The sequence below is a fragment of the Vombatus ursinus genome, unplaced genomic scaffold, assembly GCF_900497805.2.
Source record: "Vombatus ursinus unplaced genomic scaffold, bare-nosed wombat genome assembly UNPS02014830.1, whole genome shotgun sequence".
NCBI lineage: Eukaryota > Metazoa > Chordata > Mammalia > Diprotodontia > Vombatidae > Vombatus > Vombatus ursinus.
The window spans coordinates 28,796,420-28,808,581 of record NW_020954608.1 but is presented as its reverse complement, the minus strand read 5'-3'; the positions used below and the strand labels follow the sequence as shown (position 1 = coordinate 28,808,581).

Here is a 12,162-nt window from a genome sequence, read left to right as displayed (position 1 = left end):
TCAAGATTCAATCCTCTTCTGCTATTGGCAGAAATCCCTTCAAAATGGTCAGGAAATTCTAATACAAGAAAATCTGTTTTCAGGACACATAAACCACTTTTTTTTTTAAAAAGGTGATGCCCTTATCCTGGAATTCTAAAATTTAATCAAAGAACAAAATGGCTCACATAAAATTTAAAACTTCTATAAAACTAAAGTACAATTTATTGGAGGGAACTAGATTTTAAGCAAAACCCTCCCAATTCCCTCCAAAACAAAACTAAAAAGGGTATCTGCTTATACAAGAGCAATAAAAAAAATTAAATATTTATTTGAATAACAAGTTTTAAGTTCAAGCTGCAATGTTGGCAATGTAGATTTTAACACAGATCACAAAAAGCGTGCACAAAAAGTATTGGAGAAAAGGACAAAATAATGCTAGGAATTATGCTAAACAGTTGCTGATTTTTAAGAAAACGAAGGTCTGTAACCACTATACAAAATATAAAATGTATTAAACACTACCATCCACAGAACAGTCTTTTTATTATTGATTATATTTAAAAATTATTTGTGTAGTTAATTATATACTAAATTGTAAATGAATATTATACATTAATCCCCTTTTGGTCGGCAATTCCTTGCTGCACTATAGCACATCCAATTATATTGCAAAAAGTTAGCAATTTCCCCCCCTTTTAATAAAGAAAACAATTATTGATATTACAGTAAATATTATAAGGTCTACAAATATGAAATGAAAATTTCTCCTTCAACTTCAAAGTGCTTTCCATGCAGAGTTAAGCACTTGCCTTATTTAATTGAGTGCACTACTAAGTCCAGGGTCGGAGAGATGCTCTTGGATCATAAGACTAGACTTTACAAATAAAAGACTGAAAGTAATCATGCAACCCTCTTACTACTACTGGGTATACCCCTTGTGTCACCTACCCATTCTGCCTTTCCAGAATACCACTCAAGACATCAAAAAATTATTAGACTTATAATGATAAATATACATGTAATGAAGACACAAATTGCTAAATGACACTACTACTGGTAATGTCTGTGCTACGTGAAAGCACCTTTAAAAAGAGCCTATGCGGCGAGAGATAAGTGTCTAAAGATTCAAAATGAATCAACAGTATTGGATAACAATATAATTCTCAACTCAGAAGCTGCCTCAAGATTAGGTGCATCTTCAGTTAATGTAACAGGAAAAAAAGGCAATGGATTTTATTTTATTAATTGCATCCACTCACAAATTGACCTAAGGTCACCAGATGTGTAGACACAATGAGATTTTTTTTACAGTCTTTAATTGTAATGATGATAAAGGAATAGATCTATTTAAAAACAAAACCAAATAGCTATTTTTGTCTAGATTAAGAGGTGGCACCAGGCGTGGGATTCACATTTTGGGTGGCCACTTGTGGTGCTACTTCGATGATCCGGGGTTTGTCTATAATTCTGGCTGTACGGTTGCCTTTCTCTACAATCCCAATAATCCATGCTTGGTGACCTTCCCCATATTTTGGGGACTTAATCTCTGCGCAGAATCGAGCTGCCTGCTCACGTGGTAAACAGATCAGAAGGCCTCCTGGCAAAGAAAAAAGGATCATTGATTAGTTTTTGACTATTTCTGAGTAACAAAGTATTTCTGTCATCTTTACCCTCTTCAGCTATTTGCAGAGAAACAAACTGAATACAAATCAACTTTTCTGTTCTATGAAGCATGTTTCTTTTATTTTCCTTAAGCTGAGGCCTATAGCCTGTTCTGCCTTTCCTTTTGCAACACATTTTCATTTTATTTAGCTATTTTCTGATGAAATTATAAAATTTGAGGCTTTCTTTTTAATTCTGAAAGCCTTTCATGAAACTGTGCAGGTAAGAGTGGTGTGTTTGGGCACTGAGTTACGGAATTTGGGCTAGTATCTATTTTTTCTAGTTTATGATTAAAATAAAAACAAAATGAAACAAAAAACCAAAGTTAATTCTTTTAATTCTAAATAATTCTCTTATCTTGAATCCCTAGTTCCCCTGTCCTTACTAAACAGCAATGAGGGATCATTCCCATCATCCACATTCTTGGCTCATGTTATTGCCAAATGGAACTGGAGGAAATAATGAAATCATACTGAGAGAGTCAACTGAAAATTTAAGCTAAATAATCTCAACTGGGTCCTCATTGAAGAAAAGCAATCCTACTATAACCACAATTGACCTCCTATCCTATCCCACTCATGACATCCAAACCTTTTCTTCTCTCTTCAACCTTGCTATGGCACCACTCCCTCCACCCCGACAACTGAAAACCTCCTATTTCATTGAAAAATTTGAGGCCATTTGCTGAGAGCTCCCTCTTTCCACACAACATAATCTCCACTATTTCCTCCTTCAGTTTAGTCTCCAATTAGGAGGTAGCCCTTCTGCTCTCCAAGGCCAACCCTTCTGCATGTACCCTTGATCCTATCTCATCACTTCCTGTCTTCTCTAACACATGCCATCACTCCAATGTTCCATTGACTGCCTCCCTGTCTTTGAATAGGCTGTAACTCCATGCCTAGAATGCTTTCTCTCCTAACCTCCTGCCTTGATGACTCCACAACTTCCTTTAACACAGAGTTCAGACTATTACCTGTGAGAGGCATTTCCAGTTTTCCCAGATGCTAGTGCTTTCCCATCTATGGCTACTTTTTATCTACTCTGCATCTTGTATCTTGTATGTACATGCTGTCTTTCCCATCAGAATGTATGCTTCTTGGGGGCAGGAGCTGTTTTTGCTTTTTCTTTGTATCCCCAGAACTTAGCATAGTGCCTGGCGCATAGTAAGTGCTCAATAAATGCTTGTTGATTGTTCATCTCAATTTGATTTTCTGTAAAAGTGTCTTACCTTAAAACATATCTGAAAATATATTTTCTAAAAAAACCAGAGAAAATTAAAGACAAATGTGAGAGTCAAGAGACTTAGGTCCAGCCCTTGTTCTAATGCTATGTACCTGTGTACCTGCCCTTGGGTATTCACCTCACCTCTGTAGGCTTCAGTTTTCTCACCTGTAAAATGACGAGTTGAACTAAATGATCTCTAGGTTCTCTTTCAGCTCTAACATTCAACGTGCCTATGACCCAAACTAGTAACAACCCTAAGATACATCTGGGGTGTTCTTCTCCATGACTGCTAGGATCTGGCTGAAGAAACTGTTCTGCAGTCAGTGGCAGTAGGAGAAACTTACTGCCTAGCTTTGCTATTCACATAAACACCATCCCAAATTTGTTAGCCTACTGTTTTTATTAGATATTCATTTCACTGCCATCCCAAGCTCCAAAAAGAGTAAAACAAATACAAACTGGTCTTTTTTTAAATTACATTTCCACAGAAATAGTGCTGAAAATAATTTTTATTAATTCTGAATAGGGAAAACAAAGTTTAATTTGCTGGTAGTTTTCTAAGACAAGAACTGCTAAAGTGCTCAAAGTTTTAGTAACACTGGGAAGACTACTAGAAAAATTGATGTCTAACATGGTTTCTCAGAATTTCTTAAAAAACACACCATCTCAATGTACCTTGTATCGGTTTTTACACGGGGCTGGAAAAAGAACAATAGTCACAGTCACAGAAAATAAAACAGAGAGTGAAGAAACAAAGAGGGAGGAACAAGAAGACTTAAAAGATGAAAAAGTAATAATCAGGAAACGAGGAAAAGAAACAGAGAGAGTAATAACAATAGATGAGTTCTCCAGAAAGAACACATTTTATAGTTTGATGCTCAAAGTCTACATCTGGCCCAGTACTATAGCAGGTGATCACGTCTATAAGCAGTATCTGGGATTCTGATTCTACCAATTCAAAGACCAAGTTTCTAAGGATAACTCAGTCATCACAAATCACCTTCTACTTCATGAGAGAAGCTGAAGCACCTTAACTACCTTACAAAGCCACAGGAGAGGTACATTTGACCCTCAAACTATAAAGAAGCTCAAGGACATCTACACTGATCTTCCATCAAAAAAAAAGAAAAAAAGACATCAAAATCATGTCTTTTGCTTCTATATTGCTTTCTTGAAGTTTCCACAGAATTTCCTGGTACACAAAGCAATATGCCTTTTTTTTTTTAAAAGACAAATATGATCCTACTGACCTACCATCAGTACGAAGCATGAATTTTGAGGAAGTTTGCCTGCATTAGCGATAAATCTAGATGGAGCCACCCATACTCTTGACTAGTTTTCTCCACCTCTCCAATGAACAACACCAAAACCCATAAATCCATATGAAGAGTGTGCAATTGTAAGACCAGAGCTATAAGGGTCCAGCTTAGTCATAGTATAGAGTAAAGCTAAAGACGTTGTTCCATCCAGAAACTGAATCAATGTCTTTGATCTCATTAGCAACAGGCAAAATGTGCCAAGTGGCCTCACCTGATGTCTCTGGGCAGGTTCCATGCATAAGGCCAAACATGTTTCCACAGGCCTTACTAACAGCAGCCATCTTGGCCAAAACTGGAAGGTTGTGGATGACAAAGGACACTTCATTCCTCTGTTGCTTAGCAAGGTTCTGTGCGTGGCCCAAGATCCCAAACCCTGTGATGTCCGTGGCTGCATGTGCGTTAAAAGTATGCATAAGTCCAGCAGCTAAAAGAGGGGGGAAAAAAAGATGCCACTAATTACATATATTTGGTTATCTGACAAAAAGACCAAATTTGCCATGTGTCCCCTTAACTCAAACTCCTGCATAGGCTGTTGGACTTAAGTCATTTGACAGGTAGTTGGCACAAAATTCTCATGTTTTCCTCTATCTATTGTCCCTCTTCAAAAACTAAATAAACAAAAAATCTTGGACCTAGTTTTCTATCTTGTATATTAAACTTATGAACCACAACTTTAATCACTAGTAATTAATGGATAAATTTAAAATTTGTAAAGGGATTTACGAAAGATTAAACTTCAGGAGATGACGGAACAAAAGACTATCTAGAACATCTTTAAATGGAAGATAACACAAAATTATGCTGTTTTGTAGTGATGTCTTCTAAAATGCAGACTGGAAAAAGGATTTGGCATCACAGCATGTGGGTTTCAATCCCTCTACTGTCACTTACTAGCTATGTGATCCTGGGCAAATCATTTCCCCTCTCTGGGGCTAAGCTTCCTCATCTGTAAAGGAAGAATTTGGACTAAATTATTTCTAAAATCCTTCCAACTCTAAATCCTCAGATGACCTTTTAATCTGAATGAGGTAGTAAATATAATAGTCCTAATTATTATTATGTTTAAACAGTTTAGGCACAGTCTATTCAAGTTACTTTGCCAGTAGTAGAACAGGGTAGAATTACAAATAAGGGATGACTATGACTTTGTAAAACCTTGACCTGGATTTTGTAAGTTTTTCACAATTATCTCTTATACTTACAGAATAAGAGATCACAAAGGGAGATATACTTTTGAAAATAAGTTGTATTGTTTCTTCTTTTATTTCACTATCACTCCCCCATCCCCAAATACCCTTGTGATAAAAGAGTACCAAATAGCACAACAAAGGAGTACACTGACCATGTTTCACAATATAAGCCCCATTCAACGTCTAGAATACCCCCCACCTCTCTATCAAGAGGATGAAAGTGTTTTATCATCTCTCTAAAAGCAGTTCTATCTCAAAAATCTGTGGTTCCACATGTGTGAGGACTTATTCCACAAAAATATATTCTGTTCCCCGAAAGCAGGTTGAGAATATTACTACTCAATAGTGAAATGGTAGGTCATGAGATGCATAGCCAAAAAAAGTCATCTTCTGGCCAACTCCTTCGTGATGTGACTCTTTCACCTTAACTGTACTGGTGTTTAGGCAACAGACATACAGTCCAATTTTGAGTCTGTACCTGAAGTCTTTCCAGTTTGATAGGTTTTGTCAGAAGTAACAGAATAGCTGTGTAGATTAGCCAGAGGCTCTGCATCATTGACACAGCACTTGAGGGTCATCTCCTCTCCACAATGAGGCATTAAAAGTAGGATACTAGGATACAGAAGTATCCATTATCAAGAAACTAAGTCAGTAATAGGAGGTCTATATTGAGGTGCTGACTGTATTCTTTTCCCAATCCAAGGCTTCTTAAGTGTCTAAATCTCAGCAAAAATCCACACAAAAAATAAGAAAGCCATCATTTGATACTCAAAAAAAATTAAAAAAAAAACCAAAAAACTATTACCTAGTAATTAACATTTATCTGCCTTAAGAGAAAACTATTAGAAGTTCAGAAAAACTAAACTGTGAGTTACTAGGGGAAATGAAGATGTTGGGAAGGAGCATCAATCAGGAATTTGGAGTCCTGAAGAAGGAAATGAAATCTTATGGAAAGAATCAGATAATTAAAAAAAGTTAATAGCTAAGATTTATATAGCACTTGAAAGTTTGCAAAGAGGTTTTACATATATTATCTTATCTGAGCCTCATAACAACTCTCTGAAGTGGGTGGCCTTTATCCCTGTTTTACAAATTGGGAAAGTAAGTCTGAGGGAGGTTAAATTATTTGCCCAGCGTCGTACATCTAGTAAGTGTCTAAAATAAGATTCAAACTCAGGTCCTTCCTGACTTCAAGTGAGTGTTCTATCCACTAAGCCAAAAGGCTGTCTCAATTAAAAATAAAAGATAAACTGTTATTTAAAAAAGCAATATATTACAGTAGTAAAAACAGGAAAAAGAGAAAAAGAAAATGCAGGAGACAAGGTTGATAAGGGATCTCTATTCCCAAACCTTTTTCATAGTTCTTATAACTTTTTTGAAACTCAGAAGTAAAAGAGTAGAGCTGGGAAAAAGTCTGGAAATAATCCCTAGAGAAGCATCATGACAGTGGATATTCCTGGACATTGAGCCAGGCAGCTGAAATAGGTTCAAACCCTTCCTCTATTACTTAATAGCAATATGACCATGGACAAGACACTGGCAATCTCTGAGGCTCAGTGGCCTTGTCTGAAAAAATAGGGATAATATCACCATAGGCAACTATCTCACAGGATTACTATATTATTGTGAATGAGGTAATATATGTAAAGCACTTTACAAACTTTAAAACATTACATAAAATGTCAGCTACTATTCTCATTTTACAGGTAAGGATTTCTATACGACTTACACGTATATAAGTTAATAGCAATTAGAAAATAATTTGTGGAGAGGCAGAGTCAAGATAGCAGAAGAGTAGAAATCAATTCAGTGAGCTTCCCTCCCCAACCCAACTCCTTCAAATAGATTTAGAAAATGAACTGGACTGAATATTGATGGTAAAATCCAAGAAAAAGGCACAGTAAGTTATTTTCCAGCCCAGGTCAGGACAGGAAGCAGACAGAGAGGTCTGTAGACACTGGAGACTAATTCTGGCCAGGAACAGCCAAGAAAAGCACTTCAGCATCCACAGAGCAGCTGTATACCAGGTCAAGATGAGGTCCCAAACCAATACCGGGCACCTTGACAAGAACAGGTACCAACTGGCAGCTTTGTTGCCCACTTTTCAGTTCCAGGTCAGAGATCCAAAGTGAACTAAAGGGTATATCTGCACCAAGGGATGGTGTTCTGTGGTAAGGAGTAGTTGCAGGTGCTAGGTTTGTACCAAGCAAGGAGCAAGTTCAGAAGCAAGCAGCAGCACTGTGGCACAGACCCCAGGAGCAGAGCAAGGTCTCAGTCCCAGCTTCCAGCCTAGTCTGCCAAGGAATAACCAGGGCAGGAATCCCAGACCAAAGGGGAGGCAACAGTTCTGTCACTCTGATCTAGTGGAGCTTTCCAGCTGGCTAAGAGTCCAGCAGGAGAATAACTGTTTGGGTCAGTTGCTCAGACCCACACCCAGGTCAGGAATTTGCAAGTTTAGACCAGGGGCCAACAATCAGACTTTGCCCTGGGTCAGATCACTTTAGAAACATTGAAAGGTCATTTTTATTTGTGTTTACCTTTCCAAATAGCAAATCAGTTTACCTTCAAATCAGTCAGGGACCAGCTTGCAGATCCCTATGCTGAGCTGTCCCTGAGAGCCTGGAATAACACAACACTTAACACAAAAAGCTGCAACAAAAGCAAAAAGCCCAAACCTTTCTCCAAGAAGTGTGCAGAGCCCAGCCCTGACATAAAGTCGGAAGTCTGAAAATAAGTGGGAAGAATAAGCAAATAAAAAAAGAATCCCTGTATAAGGAAGGGCGGTAGGGACACTCAAGACATAAACCAAGAAGAAAAGAATGACTCCAAAACATCTATAAGCAAAGCCTCAAAGAAAAACACAGCTTGGCCACAACTTCAACTGGAATTCCTAGAAGAAATAAAGTGATTTTTTAAAAAAGTTTAAAAAATTTTTTCAAATAAATGAAATGAGAGTGCTAGAAGAAAAAATTGGAAAATAAATAAAAGCTATGGAAGAAAGAACTAGAACAGAAATTAACAGCTTGGTACAAGAGGTACAAAACCTTAGCCAATCATCAAACTCCCTGAAAATTAGAATGGACCAAAGAAAAAACAATGATTCCTAAGAACAAGAAATATTAAAACAAAGTTAAAGACTGGGAAAAAACAGAAGAAAACATAAGGCATCTTATAGCAAAAATTGCCCTAAAAAAACAGATTGAAAAGAAAAAAATGAAAAATCAATGGGCTACACCTAAACACCATGATCAAAAAAAAATCTTATACATTACATTTCAAGAAATCTTAAGAGAAAACTGCCCAGATCTCATAGAACCAGAGGGCAAACAGAAATAGAAAGAATCCACTGATCAACTCCTGAAAGAAACCCCAAAAAGGAAAACTCCTGTGAACATCATAGCCAAAATCCAGTGCTTCCAGGGCAAAGAAAAAATACAGCCAAGTAGCCTGAGATAAAGAATTCAAATATCAAAAGATCCGCAGTCATGATCACACACAATTTTGCAGCCACCACTCTTGGAGCTTGGAATACAATATTTCACAAGGTAAAGATGACAGAGGTTTATGATCATGAATAACTTACCTAGAAAAACTAAGTATAATCCTACAGGGGAAAAAAATAAAAAAGGATGTCTATGCATTCCTGTTGAAAAAAACAGAGCTATGTAGAAACTCTTAAGTTTAAACAGAGGAGTTAAAAGAAGCATAAAAAGATAAACACAAATGAACAGCTATCAGAGATTAAATAAAGAAACTGCTTACATTCAAATATGGGGAGATGATACATATGTCTCCTCTGAACTCTATTCACATCAGGAGTCATAGGAGTCTAATTAGACAAGGCCCAGGAATGGCTCTGTTATGTCTAGATGATTATAAAAGAAGAACATAAGGAGAGGGAAAGAGGAAGACAATAGAGTGGGGTGGGAGAAGGAAAGGAAGATTAGGGAAAATTCTTTCACATAATTGGGGTGCAAAAGCTGACATCAATACAAACAAGGAAGAGAAAATTTAGGAGGATCAGCAGACACTTGAATCTCACTCTTATCTGAATTGGTCAAAAGAGAGAATATACATATACATACACATATGTGGGTACAGAAATGCATTTCACTCAATAGGGAGATAGGAGGGAAAGGGGAGAAGGGGAATTAAAGAGAGGAGAGAGTAAGGGAAGGATTAGTTCAAGCAAAACAAACTCTACCTAAAGACGTACCAAATTATTAACAACTCTTTTCACATGTCAAAGAATGGAAATCTGAAGGAGTGCCCATAGATTGGGGAACACTGGTGAACAAGTTATGGTTTATAAATGCGATAGAATACTATTGTGCTGTAAGAAATGATGACGGGGATACCTTCACAGGAACCTGGGAAGACTTAAATGAACTAATGCAGAATGAAATGAACAGAACCAGTAGAACAATTTATACAATGCCAATAATGTGGAAGAGACAAATCACTTTGAAAGAATTAGCAACTCTGATAAGTGTTAATGACCAGACACAAATTCAGACAACTAATGATAAAACATGCCACCCACGTCCTGAGAGAGAAGTGAAGGACCCAGAAAGTAAAATGAAAATTTTTTTGGACGTGGCCAATGCAGAAATTTCATGTATTTGGTTTTTCTTTTGTTCTCAATTGAGGGAGTGCGTTGGGATAAGAGGGAGAAGGTACACTTTTTGCTGATAGAAAATAACATATAATTTTTAAAAGAAAAAAAGAAGAAACTAACTTGTAGAGGAGGAGGAAGGAGAAGAAAAAGAGAGATAAACTGTGAGTGACAGTTGCCTTAACAAAAATTCCTATAACTTCATCTATTTACTTCACATATCTCAGTGAATCTAAAAGCAGCTCTTTGTATGACCCCAATCCTCAGCTACAATACATGATCAATTCAATTCTATGTGAATAAAGAAAATGTTTTGGGGTAGAGTTCTTTTAGTTTGTTTTTTGTTTCGCTAAACATTAGAAACAAAAACAAAATAAAAAAACTTTATTAGGAAGTATTGCTTTGCTATTCTAGAAAAGTTGTAAGACTTCAAAAAATAATGAGTAGTCCTTCATTCCTGATTCTAGAATTGAAATATGGTACTCCTTAAGTATAAATAAAGAGTAATCAATCAATCAACAAGCATTATTAAGCATTTATTACGTGCCAGACTTTGTTAAATGCTGGGGATACAAATGAAAGGCGAAAACAAATGCAGCCCCTGCTCCTAGGAAACTTAAATTTTAATAGAGGAAACAACATGTACATAAAAAGATATATCCAAGACACAGAGTAGGTGGAAGGTTACATTAGAGGGGAACTAGCCATCTGAGGATAATGAATTCCTGTCTTAGAAATAAAGTTATTATCTTTGCCATGCATTGCTACCCCTCTCTAGGAGACAATCGTATTACTCTATAATTTTTCTGTTTCATTCATAGTGGGTTTTTTTAATAGCTCTAATCTTGGTGGAGGTCACAATAACTATATCACAAAACAATGAAATGGCTTTAATTATAACAAGGTCACTAAAACAGCAAAAAACAAATAAACAAACAAACAAAAAAAACCCAACTCATATTCCAGTAAAGGTAATGGAAGAAAAATGGAATGATGTAAGGAATGACAAGCATGGAATTACCCATTTACATACCCCAAATCAAGGAATCAAAACAAACAGAGTAGTGTTAGCATTTTAATTAACTGAAAATTATTGTGCAAATATTAGGAGCTGCATAAATTTTTTTCTTTTATTTCATTTGTATTTTTCCTGAAACTTCGAGGACATCTGATTTAAAGAAATTTGGATCTGAATGTAAGCTTAGATGTCAACTCATCATTTCCCACCTGATTGCTCTTCTGGATTTCATGATCTTCAGAAACTCATTATTCTTCAAAATAAAATCAACTCTGAAGCTCAGATTTCTATATTCCCTACCCCTAGCGTCCTTCCCTTTCCCTGACTGGAGAGGGTGGGGAGTGGACCCCGGAGAGTCCCAACCAGATCCTCTACCATGTAAGGAAGACACCCGGGGAATTAATCTCTTCATTTCCCACCTGGCTGCTCTCCTGAATTTCCTGCTGTCCAGAATCTCATCATTTTGTAAGATGAATTCAAGTCTGTAACTAACACCTCCTCTGATCATATTCTGCCTCAGCTGTTGGACAATATCACTCCCCGAGCTGACCCCCTTACTTTTCAGGTTCCTTTTACGTGTTGTCTTCTTCCATTAGATTGTAAGCTCTCTGAGGTCAGAGACTGTCTTATGCCTTTATTTATATCCCCAGTGCTTAGCACAGTGCCTGGCATGTAGTAGGCGCTTAAAAAATATTTATTGACTGATTTACTGATCCAACTGAACTGCTCCCCACACTTTGCAGGTAAGGAAATTGTCACTATCTTGCTCTACCATCACACTTTTCAACAGAGTTAAAGGCAAATTATGGTCTCTTTATCAGTCTCACAAACAACTTGCCATTTTTGTCTTGCTTAGGACCATTTTTGACATTTTGGAGGAACATGTAACAACAGCAATGATCTGCATAGCATCTCAAGGTTGTAAAACACTTACATCACAAGAAGAAATGTTAGAATCCTCTAGTTAAATCCCATCGTTTTACAGAAGAGGGAACTAAGGTCCAGGGAGATAAGAGATTGGTTCAAGGTGCCTAGTTAGCTAGTGGCAGAGGCAGAACACAAACCCAAGTCGCCTGACTCCAATGTTCAGGTTCTTTTTCCATGGGGCCACAACCCTGGAAGATTAAGCAGGGCAAACATCATATGAATGAG

At 37.0% G+C, this 12,162-nt stretch overlaps 1 protein-coding gene across 1 annotated transcript in view; it reads right to left on the bottom strand.

Annotated features, from left to right (window-relative positions):
• Positions 1-506: 506 nt before the first annotated feature.
• Positions 507-12,162, bottom strand: part of SEPHS1 (selenophosphate synthetase 1) — a 30,105-nt gene continuing 18,449 nt past the window's right edge. The window contains exons 5-6 of the mRNA XM_027838893.1: positions 4,399-4,639; positions 507-1,579 (exon numbers count right to left, since the gene is read on the bottom strand). Coding sequence (XP_027694694.1) covers positions 1,365-1,579; positions 4,399-4,639 — 456 coding nt within the window. The 3' untranslated portion in view covers positions 507-1,364. The remainder of the gene's footprint in view (positions 1,580-4,398; positions 4,640-12,162) is intronic.